We start from the raw sequence: 23,593 nt of genomic DNA on the forward strand, positions 1-23,593 counted from the left end.
TAATGTTCGATTTAGATTGTAGTACCACCAGCAGCCACTAGATGGCGGCGATTTAATAGTTCAGGAGCTTTAATCTGGAGACACTCGAACTAATAAATCATTAACAATAACAAAAACTTTATTTATCCCCCTGATAAGAACACGAGTACAGGTAAGAAAGAGCACGATATCAGTCTCTGTTAATTCACGTTTCACACATTCTTTACGAAATGCTTTACAGGTGTTCACAAATTCGTGTTTACTCGTGGTTTTATCCTAGATTTCCTAAATTTGAGCTTTTACAGCCTCTTCAAGTTTTAATATTTAGTCAAACTGTCCCACAAAGAACCAAGGATTGGATAAAATATGTTTAGTTTAACGAGGAATAATTGGCACAAAAAAAAAGACAAAACTCAGGATACGAAACACGAGGAAACCAGAGGATTCATGAACAGGAAAATAGAAAACAAGAAAGGAGACGAATAATCAAGACAGGAAGTAAAGAAAAGACATGAAGAGAAGGAAGACAGGTAAAATGTGTCCACACCTCCGCCTGGAATCAGAAAGTAAAGTTACAGTGATGTATGGAGGGATGGAGGGAGACCTGTGTGTTTCTGTTCTCGTCCTCCATGTTTTATTGAAAGGAGAGACTCTAAGTAGGTCAGCCTCCCTCCGTCTGTCTCTGTCTCCGTCCTCAGTTCACTCCGGTCAGCTGTCAGAGGGAAGAGACATGACAGAGGAGGACGGGGAGATGGAGAGAGGAGGACGGGAAAGGAAGAAGCGGAGGAAAATAAGTGATTAATGGAGAGAAAGAGCAAAAAGAAAAGGGCCTTGAAACAGACAAATGACAAAATGAGGAGGAAAAATACAAAATGAAATAAATAAAAAATGATGATGGACGGATGTAGAGGCTGAGACGACCTCTTCCAGGAAATAGTCCAAGCCTCGAATATGACCCCAACGCTTTTACGAGGAGATCGACAGGAAATCAGAAAAGTAAAAGTACTTAAAAGACCTCGTAAAGGCCCGACACCCTGGAAGCCCCCGGCCACATGTGAAGGCTCTGGTTGCCGTGGTAACCCTGTTGTATAGAGGACAGGCAGTGACATCACTTCCTCCTGAGTGGCAGAAACATTAAGGACCATGAAGGACGACTGGACTCAACAGTGATCCAGGTATGAATCCAGGTAAGTTATGACCCCATCAGTAAAATACAGCATTAATTAATATTACCTGACACTAAATCAACCACAACACCAGGTTTCTGTGTCTGGATTCCATGTGGGTTATTTTTATATCTATATCTATATATATATATGTATATATATATATATAGATATATCTGCTGAAGACCAGCTGGGTAGAAACAGAGAAGATAGAGAGAGAAGAAGAACAGGAGAAACAGATAAACAAACTTCTGTCATAGATACATATATGTCATAATGAACCTGTTGCACTGAAGTTCTTAAAGTTGTTGTATTTTAGTTTTCTTTTAAGATGTCTGGTAGATCAGCGACATGATTCAAAATAAGAAATGTGTTTGGAGACAATAACTGGAAAAAAAGACCTCTATTACATGTTGCACTACTGTTTCGTTGAAGTAAAAAAAAAAAAACAGAGTTTGTTCCATGGAGTTCCACAGGGATCGATCCTAGGTCCTCTACTGTTACTGCATCTATCTATCTATCTATCTATCTATCTATCTATCTATCTATCTATCTATCTATCTATCTGTCTATCTATCTGTTAATTATTTGTGAATTTATTTTACCTCTGGGAACCAAACAGGCCTCAGTCTCCTCCTCATAAACCTCCTTCAGCTTCTCTATTGATCCGTCATTAGTTAATAAATCACTTTAAAGGATCAGTTACGAGTCGCGGAGGCGGATCTGACAAACCGGACAACAAAGAAAAGTTGTGTTAACGCAGGTTGTAGGACTAATGTAATCACTGGTGTGCGTGGAGTGCGTGTTGCGGGACGGCCACTATAATAAAAAACCCAGTCTTTGTTCACATGGAGACGAACAAAGGGAATTACGCGCTGACACATTTCAACGCCTATAGAGAGACGGACCGAATTAATTCACAGCCTCCAGACCGAGAGTGCGCGTGTCTGTGCGCGTGCGCGTGTGTGTGTGTGTGCGTGCATGATGGAACACACACACACGTATCCTTGAGCCTGTCTGCGCGCACCCCACCCCTACAGCCACCTCTCCATCGCATCGGGCGCGCTGCCGTGTTGCGTGCGCGTCCCCGTAAAGCCAAAATAAATAAATAACTAAAAAGAGGAAAAGGAGAAGAGGAAGAGAGGGAAGGGAGAGAAAGGTAAAGCCGCCGTCTTCTTCTTCTTCTTCTCCTTCTTTTACTGCTGCAGTGTCTGATTCCCCCTCCACCACCATCTTCTTCTTCCTCATCATCATCCTCTCCTCCCTCCTGTCTCTCTGTCTGCCCTCCCTCCCCCCTGCCTCCCTCCCTCCCTCCTTCCCTCCCCCTCCTCCCCCTCCTCCTCCTCCAGTGAAGGCATGGCCAGATATCACAGCGACAAAAGAGAGAGAGAGCAATAGAGAGAGGGAGAGAAGGAGGCTGCAGACTTTCAGACCTGAGAGGAAGAGGAGAGGAGGAGGAAGAAGAAGAGGCAGAGGTAGAGGAGTCTCCATCTTCGCTGTTCCAGTATGTTCATTATTATTATTACCGTTATTATTGTTGATAACATTACATTTGTCATATTTCTGCGTAACGCGGTTTGCGCGCCGCGTCCCGTTCCGCTCCGGTGGCGCGTCCGGCTTGTGTTGTGTTGTGTTGTGATAAATGTTTGAGGCTGTGACAGCCTCTGTGCGCGCCTCCACTGGGGAAGGAGGAGAGGGGGGAGAGGGGGGAGGAGGGGGGAGGAGGGGAGGGGAGGGGGCATCATTGTCTAGAGCTGACATTTGTCTTGGATCGTTTCGCTCCGCGCGCTGTGACCTCACGGCACCTTCTCATGAAGCTTTATTCCCGGTCCGTTCCTGGATCGAGACCCCCCCCCCGGCCCCACCCCCCCTCCGGTGATGCTCCCGTGAAGCCGCGTTTTGCTGCACGGCTGCATGTGCTAGTGATCTCTCCACAGACCTGAGACCAGTGCGTGTGTTTTATTTGACTACGGGGTGTCACAGAGTCTGTCCTGACCTTATGGCTGCTTTATTTATTTATTTATCAAGTTTGTCTCCCCTCCTATGCTCCCGTGAACCGTTTTTGTGCACTTTAGGCCTATGATCTTGGAGCCCAGAATGGAGGGTTTGGGTTATTTGACTATTATCACAGCTGTCTGAATTATGCTGTTCATTTGATTGTATTTATCAGATTGTCCGCTGTATGAAAATTTACAGAGAACTTTTTGGATATGAGGTAATTAATTATAATTTTCACCTGAATATTGTTTTGAGCATTCTGCTTGTATATTCACAAGATCTTTGAATATAAAATTTAATTGTAATATCATTGTTGCTATTCATTCATCAATTTATATTCAATCTTTGATTCATGGAAATATAAGTAAATGAATGTGTTTTGCGCGTTAACAGTTGACATCTGTTGGAGGTAAAATCATTTCTGTTGATCACACAAACACAGAAAAACTGATAAAACTCACATAAAACTCTATGCATCAGAGCAGTGGTGACAAACATACGGCTCGCGGCTCAAAAATGGCCCCAGTCTGGACCCAGAGATGAGTTTGCAAAGTGCAAATGCAATTTTTTAAATAAAAATAACGACTGTTCCTAATTTAACCACAGTTTGAGTAGCAGACAGATCACATGCACTATTATGTCTAGTCCCAGACTTCAAAAAAAAGTTTTATGACAGAGGACAGAAATGAGAGATTTTAGGCTTTTAGGGTCTTTTAAGTTGTGGAAACTTTCGTTTGGACCTTTCTTTCTGGGTGCTTTGCGTGTTCTCGCTGTGTGTTTTGGGTTCTCTCCTCCCACCATCCAGCTCGTCAGGTTCATTAATTCTGAAGTGGTCGTAGGTGTGAGCGTCTCTGTGTTCGTCCTGACACAGACTGGAGACGTGTCCAGGGAAACTGGAGGAATGTAGTCGGGTTTTGAAGGAGACACATCTGTAGGATTCATGCAAGAATTCCCTCTCAACCCGACGCTCACCTTTGGTTGTAAAACATCTTTGAAGGTTGTCCGTCGTCCAGGTCTCGGTATATGTTAAAGAAATCTTAAAGACAGACACACGTTGCCTTTTGCTTTAACATTTCTGGATATTTCTGATGTTTCATCTTGATATTTATCCGTTTGCAGATGCAAGTGTAACAATAATGTAGGAAAACGTTAGTTCCTGCACCGTTTGCCAGGGAGGGAACATTTAAGGTGGTAAAAATACGAGAAAAAAGAAGCCGTGTGTCTGTGTGTCTGTCTCTGCTGTATATTCATTAGACTCAGAGCTCAGTCTGGAGACCTGATGAATGATTGAAACTCTGCTGCAGGATTTCTTTGAACCAGTCTGAGGTCAGAAAGGTGCAGATTTAAAACTCAAAGTTTAGTTTGTGCATCTTTTTACTTTTTTATTTCTTATTAGGCATTCATTTTATTTCCAGACTCGGGGTGAGATGAAAGGTTTGATTGATTCTTTAGTTCTTTTAACCAGCTCTGTGTCGTTGTGTTGCTGATGGAGAGAAGTGGCCCAGTCCTGGACTCTCAGGACGTTTTCTGCCAAGCGACTCTTCTAGTTAATCTCGGTGCCGTCTGTTCGGTTTGGAGGCAACAATCTTCTCCTCGGCTGAGACGAACAATGAGCAGAAAACAAAACAAAAAAAACAAAACAAGAAACCCTAGTGTCGGGTCTGGTTTTCACATCTCTGCAGGAGCTGCTTTCTCTTTGTAAACATGGAGATCAGCCGGGATGTAATGAAAATAAATTTCCTCTCTGCAGAGACAGAGTCACGGAGCTCATTCGTAGCTGCAGAGGAAAATCAAACCTCCCTCGTCCCCGCGGCCCGACGCCACCTGCGTGCGACGGAGGATATTAAACACAGGTTGAGCTCACACTTGACCGTCGTAGTCGGCCGCTGGTCGCAGCCGTGGGCGTCTCTTCACATCGCAGCGAAGCCGTAGAATAAAACCCGACCTGGTGGGGCTGTCTGCACAGGGTTTCAGATGTGGTTGTCATTCAGTTGCCTGGTGAAGCCACAGAAGATCTGTTTTAGCTGGAACATAAAATGCCTGTGTATTAACTGGATGTTCCTCAGACCAGTCAGGACCAAACGTCCGCGCTGTATCAGCTGTGTGAGGCTCCAGAGCTGGAGGCGAACACTGTCACTGTCAGCCACCATAACGTCGTCTCGCTGTATTTTTTGGGGCTAAAACTGAAAAATCAAACCCACTAACTTGAAGTTTTATCTCATACCAGCCACTGCCGGTCGTAGACAAGTCTGGTTTGGCTTTGGTGATTAAAAGAAAGGATTTGAGTGAGACAATTAACAACAACGTGCACAATTTGTATCAGATAAGATTAATATGTAAATGATAACCTGGATAACGTTATGGGTTTAACTAAATTATGACTGAAATCACATTAAGTTAATCATTATTTGGAGGATTCTTGTTGCATGTTAATGCTAATGCTAACCGCTAGCTAACTCAACATTAGTTGTATGTTTCAACAGTTGCATTTACTACGTTCCCCTCCACCGTGGTTCCACTGACGTATTTTATTAGTTTATTCTCTAAAATATACGTTTTCCTCGTCCATTATTACCAAAACAGTTTGTTGAAATTTGGTAACTGTCGTTTACAAGTTGTAGTGTTTGAGATGTTTTGCCTCCAGTTAAGCCCCGCCCCTAAAAAAACGTCTGGACTATAGTCCTTTTAATCTCATCATAAACTGATCATTGAGATCAGTTTATTGATCTCAGAGTCATGAGATAAGAAAAGAACATATATGAACAAGACATAAGAATAAAAAACTTAAAATAAACTGATAATATGAATGAGATAGAAGTAAAAAATTACAAAAAATGTACAGTCCAGCTAACATGAGATATACAGACATTTATATACAGACATTAGATCCACAGATATTTTAGCTGAAGTGTGATTTGTGTAAACGTGGCCTTTGTCCACAGTCGTTCAGATGTGCAAAGTTTTGCTCCTTTAAATGAACTAGTTGATCTCTGGTTGCAGCAACAAGTGTTGAACGAGTCCAGGGATCAAATTTAGTCAAGTTTCAATGATTTTATAATTCGTTGTTTAAACTCAGAACTAATCAGTTCATTTCCAGACACGCGTGCACAACAGGAACATGCGTTAGTTAAATCCCTGTAACTTTGACGTAGGACCGCCTACTCTTGTCTTGAAGTTTAATCTTAATTTCATAAGTTCATGACGTAACGTGGACATAGCATAGGAACCAGACGTCTCTCCTCGGCCTGGTCCTGGATGCTCAGGATCTGAATCCACTCGTCTGGTTCATCCCGGTGGTTTGGAGGAACCATCGATGAAGAACCCTAAACAAGCAGGAACCCGTGTGTGATGTAGATCAGAGACGTACTCATTGTTTTACAGCTAAATCAGACGTATCTGGTGAGACACACGCCTCTTAATGAAAACCCAGATGCTCCCACACTCTGACTCTGTGAAGAACTGAGTCCAGGCATTTATAAATAAACTTATAAATCAGCTTGTAACCTGCCAGAGACATGCAAATAATCCAGCCACGTCTAAAATCGGGTCCAGTAATTTGAGTTGAGTAAGAAAACGGCGACGTGGAAACAACCTCTGAACAGACGGCGTTCCTGTGGGACGTTAAGAAACCTCGTCTGGACCAGCAGCTCGTCTGTCTGTCTGTCTGTCCGTCCGTCTGTGGTTTATTAAATCTGAGCCGCTGCCAAGACGCCCATCAATCTGATTATCTCATTCTAATCAATGGAGGTCATAAACACACACACACACACACACACACACACACATGGAGGGAATCATCCACCGTCTATTGTGGAGCTGAATGACTCACAGGATAAAACCACACACACACACACTCTCTGTAACACATCTTTAGTGATTCATCGCGGCTCGATCCTCTTCTTCATCAGATGTGTGTGTGTGTGTGTGTGTGTGTGTGTGTGTGTGTGAAGCCATTGGTGTCTATGTCAGACCGACAGCTGGTTCCTGTGGACTCCAAAAAACTTTATATTAGTTTGTTACGTCCGTTGCGACCTTTGACCTCCCACCTCCTCACATTAAGTGACAAATATTAATTATATAACAGACGAGAGAATGATGCAATTCATCCCTGTTCTGCAGTTTCCAAAATGGCCACCAACATACACTTCATATTTTAAACATCGTAAAAAATAAAAAAAAGTTGTGAATCTAATTTTATAGGGTAGTTTTTGCCGATATTTCTACTTTAATTAAACCAATTTTAAAATATGCATTGATTTATATCATATTCATGTTGTTTTTTTCAATGCTGCAGGGCTTAAAATGTTAAATTATTGACTTTTATCATAACCTATATAATAATACATTTATCAAATATATTTATTATTTGTATTATGGATTCTGTAGCGTCAAATAATTAAAAAAGGAAACTTCTCAGAGAAATGGACTGAACTTGACAGAAAAAGACAGAAACCATATTTAAAAGAAAAACATTTTCAGTGTTTGGCGCCCACAAACATGTAGGGGGCGGGGCTTATATGACCTATAGACTGTGACATCACAGAGAAGCTTGAGGTGAACACTGTCACTGTCAACCATGAAAATGTCGCCTTGTTGTATTTTTGGTGCAAAAACCCTAAAATCAAAAACACTTTTTAACTTTTGATCACATACCAGCCGCTGCCACTCGTAGACAAGTTTGGTTGAATGTGATTAAAAGAAAAAACTGGAGCGAGACAAGTATCAACAACTTGTGTTTGCACATTTGATATGAGGTCAGATTAATATGTATCATCAGTTTCAGTCTGGATGACGTTAGAATAAAATGTGACTGAAATAATGTTAAGTTAATCGTTATTTGTGGGATTCTTGTTACATGTTAGTGCTAATGCTAATCGCTAGCTAGCTCAACATTAGTTGTGTGTTTCAGGGGTTTTACTACGTTCCCCTCCACAGTGGTTCCTCTTACTTCTTGTAATATCTTTATTGGAGAGTCTTCACTTGATAAAGACAGACCAGACTTCGTCCCCTCTGTGTCCTCTGGTCAAATCGTCCATAAAGTGAGTGAGAGTGTAGAGGTCGGTGAATATAGTCCCATCAGTCAGAGTCAACTTTTTAAAATAAAAAGTTATTTTGTGATCACATTTTCTATCCAATAGATTGACATCACCAACCTTTATGGTCTGAAAGAACTCCCGAACCAATCAGATGGTTTGGGGGCGGGGCTTAATATGGAGTTGAGTTAGTGGCTCTGATTGGTTGGACGTCTTTTTGTTCACAATCAGATCTAAATGTTAGCAGATTTAAGAAGTAAGTCGTCTAATTTTAACCTTTAACACTGAAAATCAAGTCGTAACCACGTTCCTGGAATAACCGGCCCCCACAACTGGACACAATAACTGGAGCGTTCACACTGGGAGTAATTGAAGCTGCAGTAACGATCGCGGATCTCTGTAGCTGCTCACGACCTGCTTTGTCTGCTTGTTACAGATCATTAAAGCTTCGCACAGCGACCACATCCACTCCTCATCCTGTCAGTCTCACAACACTCTGCGCTGAGAGGGAGAAAGAGGTCATTAGTGATGCTTCAGTTCAATGCTGCACACGTCGTTTGATTGCTTTTAAATCGGCCTTTTCCTTCCAATCGCTGGAAAGTTGTTGTTGCAACTGTACGCAGGCTCCAGGTGGCACGAAGAAGACGTTTGGTGCCAGAAGTTGGTTGGTGCCGTGAATTCAGCCGGCTAAGTGGCTAACATGCTAACCAAGAGGTGACAGTTTCCTCTTGGGATTATTTCAGAGGTGGCCTAAGAAATTACTGTATATCTGTTAGTTCAGGTTCAAATAAGAAAAGAGAAACTAATTATTTGACAAGCTAGCTTTCATTTCTATCTGGAAAACTACTAAAAACCTATTTAGTCACCAATCTTAAAGAATAAACACCAGCAAAAATTTATAAGTTATGAATATTTTTATCATATTTTATTAATTTATCACGCTACACCCCCAATATCATCAATAGTTAATAGAAAAATCTTGTCATATACAATGTGATACTTGTCTTCTGCCCCCTGGTGGATTTAAAATGCCTCTGCAGTTAATTGCAGCCATTTCCAAAATGGCCGCTTTTGTGGACTGACCTTTTGTTTCTTTGCAGGAAAATCTTTTGATTAAAAAAATATATATCTTTCATAGCTTTATATTTACTTCCTTGAAGCAATGACTCAATATTTTATTAAAGTCATTATTATATTATAGTAAAATGTTGCTAAACAAATAATAAAAATAAATGGTGGTTTTTATGATCTAATCTGCATTAAGCTTTCAACAATGCCAATTTATTTATTAAAGTGATTATATGAAAGATTAATATATGCATTCATCTATTCAATATTGGTGGAATTTTTAGATTTATTTATTTATTTGAGATTTTTCTGTTCAGTGTAATGTTGCAGAGGTTCCACTTTGCGTCTTTTATCGTCCTCAGTTTTCACAATTAACACAATTAAATGACCAGATTATTAGATGATCTTCCAATTTAATACATAGATATTAATTCAGACAAGAAACTCAGAGACACAGGAACATAATTTCACCATAAATGCCCCATGTCTCATATATGACACCAAACAAAGGTCCTTTAAGCACATGTACAGTTATTTTATGTGTCAGTATTTTATGTGTTAACTTCTTGTGTTTGTGCTGCCGGCAGCTGAAGCTTCACACCATTTGTCCCAAATGACCCTTTTACCTCCTGCAATAAAGAGTTGTTGAAGCTGAACTAACTGTCAGTTAACCTCGTTGACTCAGTCCTTAGCAGAATATTAAGTCCACGTATTTAATTCAGATTATGTATTTTTATCAGTGAGTCCTGACTCATAGCCAGCGGCTCTAGAAGGAGACGTTTAGTTTGTGGTCAGTAAAACTTGATATACAAACTGCATGATTAGAATGATGTGTGCAGTCTGTTGTTGTTGTTGTTGTTGTTGTTGTTGTTGTTTGGCCGCCTCTGACTCATTTTCTGTCCTGAGAGCGAAGAATCACGAGAGAGCGGTCGTGACTAAGGAGAAGCTCTTTCCAGCGGGTTAGCATGTTAGCATGTTAGCATGCTTAGCTCCATAGTTAACCATGAACAGCCATCATAAGAGTTATAGGAGGTTATGGGGGCGGGGTCTGAGTGATCTGGTCTCTAGAGTCCATGTGTGAACACTGATCTGGAGTCAGTCCACATGTGACCTCGTTTAGTGTGAACACACTTTAATGATTAGTTCAGTTCTAGTCTGAACTTTATTTCCATTCATCCTTCTTTCAATCCTTCTTCCCTCTTTCCTTCCTTCTTTCCTTACTACTTTCCTTACTTCCTCCCTTGTGTCCTTCTGTCTTTCCTTCCCAGCCTTGTTTCCTTCCTTCCTTCCTCCTTCCCCTACTTCCTTCTTCTCTTCCTTCCTTCTTTCCTTACTACTTTGTTTCCTTCCTTTCATTCTTCCTTCCCTCTTCTTTCGTTCCTTGTTTCCTTTCTTTCGTTTGTCCTTCGTTCGTTCCCTATCCACTACCTGTTTTCCTTCCTCCCTTCTCTACTTCCTTCCTTCCTTCCTTCCTTCCTTCCTTCCTTCCTTCCTTCCTTCCTCCCTCCCTTCTGATCTTCTCTCCTTCCTCCCCTACTCCCCTCTTCTCTTCCTTACTTCTTTTCTTACTACCTCGTTTCCTTCCTCCCTCCCTCCCCCATTTCCTTCCTTGTTTCTTTCTTTTGTCCTCCTCTGATTTGAATTTCATGTTGGGCGAAAATTGTGGCAGTTTAGTCATGGCCTATTTTTGACACCCCTGGATTAGTGGGAAAAGGTGAAGTAAAGTAATAAAGTAGGAGATGATTAATTTTTTTTTAAACATAAACACAAATGAGCAGATGATGGAGATGTTCATTAAGTGCAGTTTTATGCTAAACTTTTTCTGGCCCGAGATCTTTCCCAGATTTTCGCTCTGATCCGTTCGGTCTCAGGGATTCAGATCCCAGTGAACCGTCACCGCCGCCGTTCAGCCTTCCACACTCCGCGATTGGTCAGAGGTTAATTGACGTTGCGGCTAATCACCCGATCGGTCCAGTCTCCATGGAAACCGGGAATGAAGGGAGAAGGGAGGGAGGAGGGGATGGTGGTGGTGGTGGTGTATGAATGAGAGGGAGTCAGGGTCTTCACTCCTCAGCTGCTGCAGATTCACCGTGTGCATCAGGAACTGTTGACGTGAAAAATCTAACTATTTACAGCTAAATGCTAACGTCAGCTCATGCTAACCTGCTCATCTTCAGATTTGAGGCCTTGGGTTGAATGTTTTCTCTGCATAATCACAGTGAACTGGTCAAAGAGGCGTAGATTTGTGAATGTCTGCACCAAGATTCTGCACCGTGACCACGAACGTCTGCAGACGACTTCAACGTTTATTAGAGACCGAAGAAGCGGAGGCGACCGTCTCCAGAGCCACGTGAGCCGAGGCTAAAAATACTATAAATGCAATAAAAGCCGGTTATGCCTTGAATACGGAGGCATTAGAGGAAAAAGACAAAAACCTAAAGCTGCATTGCACCTCTTTCCCTCCCGTCTCTTTCGCTCTGAGCCTCTGTTGGGTTGTTTGGTTTGTGCGCTGCAGCATCCCATCACACGCCAGGTGTTTTTCTGTTTGTTGGGTCTGATAAAAGTTCTGTGCTGTAATAAAACACAGAGCTGCCGTCTGGCTCCAAACACTCACCTGGCTGCCGAGGATGTGTGGGCTCACAAACATTTGCCTGTGAGTGTTTGGATGTGCAGCGGCAGCAACAAATCATTTTTAGGTTTGAGAGACGGGTCCTCGGGTTTATTCGTTTTACCGCCGCTCATCTCCAGTCGGGTAAAGGTCGCGCCGGGCTAAGCAAGTTAGCGCAGACGTCTTTGTTTTTTTCTTTTTATTTTATTTATTAGTTTTTTTTTTGTTGTTGCCATTGTTGAGATGTGGAAAATGTCTGGAAGTCACCCAGAACCATTTGGCTCCTCTCAATGCAAAAAAACGAGCCACAACCTAAACCCCACGACCAGAACCGAGGGTTGGAACTCTGCTTCATTATCGATCTGAGCCTAAATGTCCTAGAGTTGTTCTCCTGTAGATCCCTAAAGACTCTCCTTAGAATCCAATCAATCTTTCTTCCAGTCAGAGTTAATGTGGAGACGAGAGCTCGTGCCTTCAGAAATGTTCTGGTCGTCCAACGCTGCCATAAACTCCCCAACCCTCTCTGGAAGATTAGTCTCCAGGAAACTTTTCACTTCGTCTGGTTCTAGTTCTTCTTCTTTTCTTCTTCTTTCTGGTTCCAATTCTCCTTCTGCTGGTTTTAGTTCTTCTTTTTTCTTGTTCTGGTTCTAGTTCTTCTTTTCTTGTTCTTGTTCTGGTCCTGGTTCTAGTTCTTCTTCCTCCAGTCAGAGTTAATGTGGAGATGGGAGCTTGTACCTCGTGTTCTCTGCTCCAGAAATGTTCTGGTCCTGGAAGATTTTTTTCTGTTATGATATGAATTTTTAATAAACCAGCTTCTAAACACACATGTTTAGAAGCGACTGTGTCACTGTGAGACGTGGTGAAGATGTGAAGGTACAAAAAATTAAGCGGTAGAACGATTTCTGGGGACAGTTATTACGGTAGACGGTCACGCTGACATTAACATTACAGATATAGTTTAAATATGAATAAATATGCCAAAAGTAATGAAACTGTTATTGTCCCTGTTTCTTCATTTCATCTTTATGATATTAAATTCTAACACAGGGCCATGATAATATGTTTTACTACTAAATATTCTCCAATATTTACTCATCATCACAGTAAAATCTACTGCATTAATTCCTCTCTTAACCAGTAGAAAATGTTGTGAACATGTGATTATAAATAGATAAAAGTACTGTGATATAGATTTGTGGTCGTACCATCCAGCTCTAAGTGTAACTCACAGTGGTTTGAGCTATTGACAGAATCCAGAGTGTGGCTGAACACACAAGTTGTGCCTTTGTCTGGAAGACCTTCGTCTTGTCTTTGCTTTGGTTCCTTTGGTTCATTTTCTATCATTATTAATAAGAACTACCTAATAATTAGAAGCTTTTACGTCTGGTTAGATTATTTCTGGACAATTCCCAAACCTTCTAAAAAGGTCGGGAGATATTGAATCAGGCTTGTTCAGGGTTGCAGGTGGAACCAAAGGTGCTGTTACTGTTGGGTTATTCTGAGAAGCATTGCAACAATGGCCGGGTGCCACTATTCATTTCCTGAATTGATTAGAGTCCAGTTCACAGGGTAGATTCAATTCGTTTAGAGATAATTCAGTTTCAAAACTATTTTGCTTCAGACTAAACTTACTGTTGTCATCGGTTGCAGAGGTTTCTGGCGGCTCCTCCATCTTTTGTCCAGCTCTTTAAAATCCAATCCTCTTTAAATCCTGGTGGTGAGTTGGAGCATCCATGGCCAAAAACTGATTAATATTAATATTTGTTTCTGCTTAAATCTCTTAAACAATCAATCTTTTTTTATTTTAACCCTTTAAAAGTTTGATTACTTGAAGTCAGACCTTATAATAGTCTGCTAACGTCAACAACACAAGCACAAAAACGAACACAATAAACCTTTTATGTGTGGGGTCTGTAACGGCGAATAAGCTGATTTTAGTGTTGAACACAAAAATGACAAATGTGACCATTTCTCCTCATAAATGAAATCCCAATATTGCAGAATGAATTGTTTTGTTGTGTCATGATCAAGAGATTTAAAACTGTGCTTATAATGGAAATCAATGGTCAATGGGACATTTTTGAGGACAGTAAATTTTAAATCTGATGCTACACAAAAACTAATGATGTAATCAAGTCAAAAGATTGTAGATAATCTTTGTCATATCTAAAATTGATCTAAATTAAGTGCCCCAGTCACCAAACATTTGTTTTATGGAAAATAGCTAATTTTATATGTGTTTTGACAGTGACTTCAAGTAATCAAACTTGCATTCAAAGGGTTAACATTCCTCAAAATAATTGAATTTTGTGATGGTTTGAGAGATTTATGCAGAAAAATATGAAAAAATATTAATCAGTTTAGTTTTTTTAGCAGTTTTTTTTCATGTACGTTTTTGTCCACTAAGGTTACAAGCGGTTGGTTCTGACCTATTAAAATTTATTTTTTGTAGAGACAGACTTTGTTACAAAGAAATTGTCCCATTTGCACTAACACAGCCGAATGAAGAGGGGTGCATCATTTTTTGAGGGTTAAAGGCATATTCATTAAATTTATTGTGACAGTAAGTGGGTGCAGTTTTTACATGGTAGCTGCTTTAAATATTTAGCCACCAGCACGTCACAAATCATTTTAAAGCTTCTTTATGTGCATATATGTCTAGAAGTTGTGTCCAGAGATACGCACACCTGGGTACGTACGTGACGTTCAGTCGTGCAGCATTGACCTATGACACTAGCTGCCGCATTCAGACACGATGGTGAATCCTCTTAATCAGCGCTAAATGTACAGTGTGTGGAATGGCAGGGTAACCATAGCAACAGTGCTTATGCTTCAGGGTCTGTTAGCGGCTAATTGAATGGTGAAGCTAACCTGAACTCAAAGCTAACGCCTCTCCAACGAGTTTCGATGAACAACTTTCTCTTCGTTGGTTGTTGTGTCGACCTGCAGGGGGCGCTGCAGTCACCCAGGATCCTGTACATCAGGTTTCTATAGCTCGGCGTGAAGCTGTGCGAGCCCCTGATACATTTAGTGTGTGTTTGTTCTTGTGTGTGTGTGTCTCAGTGTAGGAGAGCTCAGCATCATATTGTACCAGACAGGCAGTGTCGGGCTGAATACTAAACAGCAGGAAGCTCCTCTTCACACAGCGTCGGTCCAGCCATATAGGACGCCAACACACAGCTACACACAGCGACACACGGCTACACACATTCCCATAGACGTGACTGACAACTGCAGCTCATTTTTCATTTCTTGCTTCAGTAATTGAGGGTTCGTCTTTTCAAAGCAAACCAAATGAATCAAGCATCTTCTGAAAAAAAAAAGCTGATGCATAATATTATTACCAAGGCTGTCAGGGTTAGTGCCTTAATGATGCAAATTCCTTTTATTGCCGTGACCCTCAACACAAACCATATGAGACTTCAAGAAGTGATTGAAGCAGCAGCAGCGTGGAAAGCAAGAAGAAGCTAAAGTGCAGTGAATTCGTTAAACTAACGACCTCTGTGGCACATCTGCACACAAGATACTTTAGCTAACCTTACACTGAGATACTTTAGCTAACCTTACCCTGAGATACTTTAGCTAACCTTATACTGAGACACTTTAGCTAACCGTACACTGAGATACTAGCTAACCTTATACTGAGATACTTTAGCTAACCTTATACTGAGATACTTTAGCTAACCTTATACTGAGATACTTTAGCTAACCTTACACTGAGATACTAGCTAACCTTACCCTGAGATACTTTAGCTAACCTTTCACTGAGGCACTTTAGCTAAACTTACCCTTGGACTGTATTTTTTTATAAATTTCCTTATTTTTCCAAATATTTTTCCTACTTGTTCAAAACTCAAACTCAAAAGCCTCTATTTTTTTAACTTGATAAAAATGTCCCTTCCGTCTAGATATTCTGACTTCCTGAAAATAACATATTTTAAATGAAATCCTAATTTGATCCATTTTTTGGCAGTCCTTAAATGTCCCAGCTTTTCCAAATTATTTGAGATTTTTTGAAAAAAATAAAATCTTAATTTCCCTTCTTCCCCAAAATGTTCTACTGTTCTGTCCTCATTTCAAAGAAATTTATCTTCTTTGGAAAAATGTTTATAATTTTCCCTTAAAACATTAAAATTACCCAATAATTTGATAAAATTTTCAAAGAATATTTCCTCAAGACTGTCCTTGCAGTCCAAAATCCTCCGTCTTTTTGAGACGTACTGAACGTCCTCTTAAGCTGAAGGTCTAAGAGCTGAAAGAGAAACAGGAGAACGCAGAGAGGCAGAACAAGGACACAGTCCATGGAAACACACATTTGCACATATTGTCGCGATTAGTACATCATCCGCACACACTCAGCCATGCATGCACACACAATCATGCACATTAAGCGTGCAGCCCACTCGTTCGTATAGTTTCCAGGGAGGAGGAGGATTTCATTTTTTTTTTTTTTTCTCGACTAAGCTCTCGGAGCAGAGAGAGACGGAGGGAGGGAGGGAAGACTGTGCTTGATGTAGGGTGCGTTGGAGCGCGCTCAGTGGAGTGGTGGCCTCAGATGCACCCGGCCCCAGTACGCTGTGGAAACATAATGTGAGTTCGGCTGAGAGTTCAGGCGAGGCCGCCCAGAATTTACATTTATATTAACGCTGCAAACTCCCGGAGCTGCACTGCAGCTGAGGAGAGACGAGAACACAGAGCTGCTGCCTTCACGTCTTCCCCATCAAGCTGTTGTTTCAGTCTCGTCTTTTTGTTCTTTTATTCTTTATTCTGATGCCCATTAGCTGCCGTCAAGGTGGCAGCTGCTCTTCCTGGGGTCCACACACTACAAAGTTTTACAAAAGCACGACGCATCACATGAATAGACATCTGAACCAAGAAGTCAAATTAGCCCTTTGACTTTACACACTAAGAAATACAATTAAATATCATTCATTTTTAATTTAGATTAATAGTGCAAACTGAGTATTTTCAAGCTATGGTCATCTGTTTAAAAGTGCCACATCTCAAAAAGCAGAATGTATAATGTATAATATAATGTGTTCACACATGAGCAAATTTGTGTATCCTACAAATTGAATGACAAGCAATGGTTAGAAAACGGGTACTACTACTACTACTACTACTACTACAAAAAAAGATCAACCGTGTGGTTTCAATGCCAGTTAAAGGGACAAAAACTAAACACATCACATAGATGTCAATTAACTGATTCAACAGTTAAATTAAAAACATTTCCATGAATAAGTCCAATAAACCGTTCATTAGTATCTGATTCCCTCATAGAACTTGTTGTTACTTTCTTAAAACTAGCCATGTGGGTAAATTGGTCGGTTGTATTAGGTGACATATTCCACATTGTGATGGCCCCTGTGCATTACAGGTCTACGTAGCATGAGAGTATAAACAATTAGGTTGATTACTGTAGCAAATATGTCTAAAGAATCCCATTAAGTTACATACATACCAACCTTTATTCCACTCTACACTGGCATGTCGTCTCTGTGTTCTCGGTCATACACCCATTAGACAGTGCAGTGACGGTCTAGCAGTTTTATTCTGAGCTATTTGAAACATGGACAGATGTTTTTTGGCTGAACCTGACCAAACCAGACGGCAGAGCCAGAACCTCTTAGTGATAGCCACAACTGATTGTCATTTGTAGTTTGTTTCCTCCTAAACATCGTACTTTTAGTTTTTGCCACATTCGGAATTAGTCTGTTTTCAAGTAAGTCAGTAATATTATCTGATGCATGATAAACAGTTGTATCATCTGCAAATAAAGTAGCACTGCACTTATCAAATACATAAGGTGAGTCATTAGTAAATATTGAAAAAAAAAAAAAAAGCAATGGCCCAAGACGAGTTCCTTGGGGCACCCCGCACTGAAAGTCTTACACTGTTTTCTGCAGCTTCTTGCGCTAGAACGCCCCTTTTTGTTGTCAAAAAGGAGAAAATGTGAAAGAGGAAATGAAGAAGTGTTGTTTGGTGGTCTCCGTGTTACCTTAAAGGTGTCCAGCGTCACCTTGTTTTCACCACCCAACATCTTATTTGGAGCTCTGAACTGGGAGTGCAACACTCAGACTCTTTACATCACCTCAGTACTTCCCACAGCGAAAATTGAAAAGTACTCAGAGTTGTGTAGATGACAGAACTGTCATGGCCGGATTTTAGTGAACTGTTCAGTGTCTAGTAAATTGACTGCGAACGGATGTTTCTTAGACTTAAATAGCGCTTCTCAGAAGATTAACAAATGAGCACAGGTGATGTTCAGAGGCGTTTACATGCACATACGATGCAAACATCCATTAATGTCCATGTGTCACTGTAGCTCCACAGTCGACCTTCATATACTAATCTTAAGGGGTCATAAGTTTCCATCCCAACTTAACAGGACGTTGGTTCAATACCCATAACGCCCAAGCAACAATGTGGCCGAGTGTTCATTGACACTTAGGGATGTTCTTGTCTCTCTTGGTCTTCTCCCAGAGTCTCTGGATTCAGTCCAATAAATCTTTCTTTCAGTCAGAGTTAATGTTGTCGTACCTTGAGTTCTCTACTCCGAGAATGTTCTGGTCCTCCAACGCTGCCATAAACTCCCTAAGATTAGTCTCCAGGAATCCTTTCTCTTCTTTTAAGTGATCAGTGTTTGTTGTTTTTTGGCTGCAGCCTTTGGTTCTTCATCTTTGCCACAAAAACAAAAGAAGACGATTGATGCTACAGGAACGTGGTTTTGGTTCATGCTTAACGCTGATACCGATCAGATGGATCCCTGATGTTGTCATCCTTTTAAAATTTAGCTGGTAAAGCAAAATATGGGATTAGCATCATCAGTGCACTGAAAAAAATGAGGCCAGCTCAACTTTGGTTTGTTGTGCATTACGTTAAGGGTTCGGGGATAAGTTTGTGGCGCCATGTAGTCGTCAGTAGTCTGATGACTTTACCACATCCTTCTCTGCCTTTGTCTTTGGAAGGACTGTAGAACGTAATTAATATTAATTTTTAATGAATGATTGTAAAGACACGTAAATTAACAACTGATAAGAATAAAAACAAATGAATGTCAGGGTAATGACTGTGGTTCAGTCAAACACGATGGAGAACATAATTAAATCTTTATCTATTTAAATGTGATTAAATCCAACCTTTAGTGGCTGAATGCTGCTTCTGCTGCACCTGGGGAGTCATAGTTTCTATCACACAGAATTTAACACATGTTTAACTCAAAGAACCGTGTAGACATGCTCATCTAATTGCATTGTGTATGCACCACATGGACAGAAAACACTTTCCTTCGTCTCTAAGTAATTCCTTTTACTTTTAAATCAAATTGCTTTTGTGTGTTTAGTGAAAAGAGTCTGACAAGTCTGCCCAGATCATTTCTGCTCAGAAAGCACCAACAAATAAAATTCTACAGATCGATGTATGAAAGACGAAAAGCTCAGTGCAAAGGTCCCGGTCTTAATTTCTTGTCTGCTGCCGTAGAAGAAATGTCTGTGGGGCATATTATCCTTCCAGAAGTGAAACTTGTTGGCCTTATTATGCATCGTTTCAGGTCATGCTGTGGGTTCCTGAGTTGTGTGTGCGTCAGTGAGCTTGCTAGACCTCTCTGGAGAAATAACTAATTGACTGCATGAATTACATTTCACATTTTAAAAATATCAGTGAAATGCTGGTATTTTGGCAGGAGTCTCTCAAGTCTGGAAATGTCATCGGGAGATCATAATTAGACATTCACCAGAAGTTCACCAGCTGTTCGCTTATTCTGCGTCTTGCTCGAGGAAACTTCAGCCGAACAAATCGCTGACAACGTGAATATTATTTTTTGTTTTTATTTTTTTTGCAGATCATGACTCTGGAGGACGGCTTCTGAAAGTCTGTTGGGTATAAAGAGTCTTCAGCTTCAGGACCAGCAGCAGATCGAGGTGGTGCGACACCGAGCTACAGCCAGGTACGTTACAAATCAGCTTCTGTCACAGGAAAATGAGAGAAAGATGAAGTAGCAGCATAAAATAACAATAACTACAAAGCAACACTTTGCATTTAAGTTGTTTACATTATAGTATTTGGTATTATTCAAGGTGGTTATTCGGGTTAGGTTCACACCAGGATCTACTGACGGACTTGCTTTGTGTGCAAGTGGCCATTGGACATTATGTCGTCATCGACATAAAAACAAAGCAGCTGTTAGCTACTGGGCTCAAAACGAGATAAATAAATTCTTAATCTACATATCCTCAAACTGTTTTCTCCAACCTGGCTGTGCGTCCCGCTTTCTTTCTTTCAAAGTCACACCTGAAACCACTGTGGTTGTTTTCATGGAAGTCCTGTTAGCACATAGTTCCATTGAGCATTAATTAATTATGTTTTCCTTCCTTCAGATGGAGGTGAATGCAGTTGAAAAACGCCATCGAACACGTTCCAAAGGAGTCCGAGGTACGCATCTGTCTGACTTAAATTAGCTTGGTTCAAGACCTCTGAGCTAATGCTAATAAACAGCCCGACTAAGCTAAGCAGCAAGCTAATATGTCTATTAGCTATTTTAATTGATTCTCTTCTAAACTGTGTTTTACTCACAGTAATGTGGCAAATCTTTAGTTAAATGCGAAGGAGAGATATTTTTGATACATCATTCAAGAATAATACCTGAGCAAGACTTCTACTAAGTTTTTCTTATTTTTTTCTTACATTTCCTTAAAATCTTATGTCTGAAGAAGAAGAAAAACATATCATAAAAAGACATAATGAACCTCATCAGTCTACGAGCACGATTACTGCTCTGAAATCTGAAGCCCACATAGAGTTGATATAATGATAATCGTTGCAGCCTCAGACTGTTGAAGTTCTAACACTAATATTTGTACCTTGTCTTTGTCTGAAGCCGCCGTGGAAGCAGTAACACAGGAGTTATTCAGGTAGGTTAACCTCTGCTTATCCACACTACACAACATGTTCATCGCTGTGCTGCTGGTAATGCATTGAGGCGCCATCAAATATTGAAAAGCTTTACGTAATAATAGTTGGTTATATGTAATTTGATCCGTTTTAGTCTACAAGTGTAGTCGTTTGAAGGATCTAGAACATCATTGGGCTTGTTGCTACCAGTCTTGGTGGTTTGTCGTGCCGTTGCCAATAGTTGGACTCTGGTTAGCGGCTTTCCAGCTGATTGGACTTGTTGAATTGGGGATGGACGAGAAGAGAAAGAGACAAAAGTTATTAAGTTCAAAGGTATACAGAAGTGTATTCTTATTTTTCATCTTCATAAAAACTGAAGGATTAAGGATTAAGGTTCTTGGATTATTAGCCCTCCTGCTAACAGTAGCTATTCCCAGCACTCTAGGATCACAGCTATTAGCAGCTCTTCTTAGCTTACAAGTCTCCCAGCTAATAGTAGCTGTTCGTAGCGTCCTAGCCTCACAGCTAATAGTAGCTGTTCGTAGTGTCCTGGCCTCCAGCTGATAGGGAGCTGCATCCTAGCCTTCTCACTAACAGCAGCTATTCTTAGCTTCTTAGCCTCACAGCTATCAGCAGCTCTTCTTAGCTTAATAGCCTCCCAGCTGATAGTAGCTCTTCTTGGCTCCCTAGTCTTCATACTAACAGCAGCTCTTCTTAGCTTCCTAGCCTCACTGCTATCAGCAGCTCTTCTTAGCTTACTAGCCTCCCAGCTAATAGTAGCCCTTCCTAGTGTCCTAGCCTCACAGCTAACAACAACTCTTCATACCTTCCTACCCTCCCAGGTAACAGTAGCGCTTCCTAGCCTCCCAACTGATACTCTTCCTAGCATCCTAGCCTCACAACTAACAGCAGCTCTTCTTGGCTTCCTAGCCTCCCAGCTAACACTTGCTCTTCCTACTTGGATTGTGTTGTGGAGTAATGTTGAAGCTCAGAGGCTCCAAACAGATGCTGTAATACTGAAGAATTACATGACACAGCTGCAGAGGGGGTCAGTGTTGCATCCTTTTATATTAACATATTACACGGCTGTATTCAGCTAATAATTCCTTGTGACTGACGAGAGAAACTCTGCAGCATCAGCAGACGGTAAATGCTGAATATCACTAATACCTGTGTGTGTTTCTGCTTCGCTTAATCTCATTTAGTAAAACTGACAAATATTGGTGTGTGCAGCAGATTATGCGTTGAACCCGGTCTGATCCGGGTCAACGCTTTACTGTAAACAACATGTCCTGTCTGCGCTGTGTTAGCCCCGAGCAAAGGAAGAAGAAAAACCCACCCAGAATATAAATCTGACGGGTGCTGGTGAGTGGCCAGACCCGGACAAGAGAGGCTTTGAAGTTAGCAGCAGTCGTAGAAATGATTGATACACTAAATACTGTGAAATGCTTTAAGTACAACCACGAGACATCTCATGAATATTTTCATCAAAGCCGCCGGGTAATCAGACTAATCTGCAGGGACAAACACGTACAAGTAAATTTGTCGTTGTGGTGTGATGTGGCAGATTTTAGGGTGAATAAAAGAGGAAAAAATAATAATAACTTGGCTGTGAAATTGAAATTATTCCATGACTTAATTTAAATTGCTAAATCAAGACATCACATCTGTCAGCTCTGTGGGAGGTTTAGTGGTGGACATTCATGGCTCCTTGTAGATGATGTTTTTTGCTGATGTCTTAACGTTTTCCTCTGATGCCAAATTTGGGGCAAAATTTTCCAGTTGAGAAAATATGAAATAAGCCAGATACAGTATGTTCCTGGCTGAGCTAAACTATAAAGGGGGTGGAGGTTGTGCCTTTTCCAAAAGTGGTGGAATTGCACCTTGTGTTGCGGAAAAATTGAAACATAAAGACACTAAGGCAGAGAGATGAGATGCTAGTTGAAACTAGTTTGAACTCTCGGGGAGTATCTTGGTGCTGTTTTAATTAATTGGTTGGACAACAGGAAGAAGTGTAAGAGAGGTTAGTAGTTTTAGCGGTTAGCGGTTGTTGTGGAAGTGGAGTAGCTTCCTGGTTTTATTTTGGCCTTTTATTCAAAACAAAACAAAACAACAAAAAAAAAAACAAGCTAAAGCTAGGGCAACGTACCTTGTAGAGTTTCTAAAAGGTGTTTCATCCAAGTCTTCAGCCCTAGGGTTAGGGTTAGGGTTAGGGGGAATGGGCAGACTTAAACATTTTTTAAGTCGGGATGGATGGTCAAACTTGGGCTTTAGTCTTATGATCAGTCTTTTTTTTACGCTGTTCCCGATGTTTTTCAGTGCGTTGACATCAGTCAGTAACTGAGACAGATGTTTGCAGAGATCAGGGTGATAACACTCAAGAGTTGCTGTGGAAACGAGTGGAAGAGAGAGGAAAACACATTTTGGTAATTTGTAAAGAACAGGATCATTTTAAGATTCTCCAGTTGAAGTTAAGGTTGCACCAAATGGAATTTCAAAATACAGACAAGCAAAAAAAAGAGTTGTTGTAATGGTGTCGCTGTAAAATGATGCTTCTGTATAAATACACAACTACACTGTTTGGGGGCAGTTGTGATTGTGTTTCCAGACGTTTGTTGCCCTTTTGTCTACACATTTGTTCCATAATCAGTCCCAAAAATCCTCTTTTACTCAACAAAAATGTATTTTATTGAAGTTGTTCTGTTTCCTGTTTACAACGTTTCTGTCCGTTAACTAAGACGAGTTACGAGTCGAGAAACTTATAGTTGCTGTGGAAACGAGTTGAAGTGAGAGGAAAACACATTTTGGTAATTTTTAAGAAAAGGATCATTTTAAGACACAAATGAGGT

General features: G+C 40.8%; 1 protein-coding gene across 7 annotated transcripts in view; it reads left to right on the forward strand.

The window, feature by feature from the left end:
* The first annotated feature begins 2,176 nt into the window (after nucleotides 1-2,176).
* Nucleotides 2,177-23,593, forward strand: part of myt1la (myelin transcription factor 1-like, a) — a 76,258-nt gene continuing 54,841 nt past the window's right edge. For 4 of the 7 annotated variants that reach the window (XM_047573110.1, XM_047573113.1, XM_047573112.1 and 1 more), the window contains exons 1-5: nucleotides 2,177-2,304; nucleotides 2,495-2,649; nucleotides 19,696-19,800; nucleotides 20,231-20,285; nucleotides 20,731-20,764. In XM_047573110.1, the coding sequence (XP_047429066.1) occupies nucleotides 20,231-20,285; nucleotides 20,731-20,764 (89 nt within the window). In that variant the 5' untranslated portion in view covers nucleotides 2,177-2,304; nucleotides 2,495-2,649; nucleotides 19,696-19,800. The remainder of the gene's footprint in view (nucleotides 2,305-2,494; nucleotides 2,650-19,695; nucleotides 19,801-20,230; nucleotides 20,286-20,730; nucleotides 20,765-23,593) is intronic. The other 3 variants (XM_047573115.1, XM_047573117.1, XM_047573114.1) reach the window with 2 other exon arrangements.

The sequence above is a fragment of the Mugil cephalus genome, chromosome 21, assembly GCF_022458985.1.
Source record: "Mugil cephalus isolate CIBA_MC_2020 chromosome 21, CIBA_Mcephalus_1.1, whole genome shotgun sequence".
Taxonomy (NCBI): domain Eukaryota; kingdom Metazoa; phylum Chordata; class Actinopteri; order Mugiliformes; family Mugilidae; genus Mugil; species Mugil cephalus.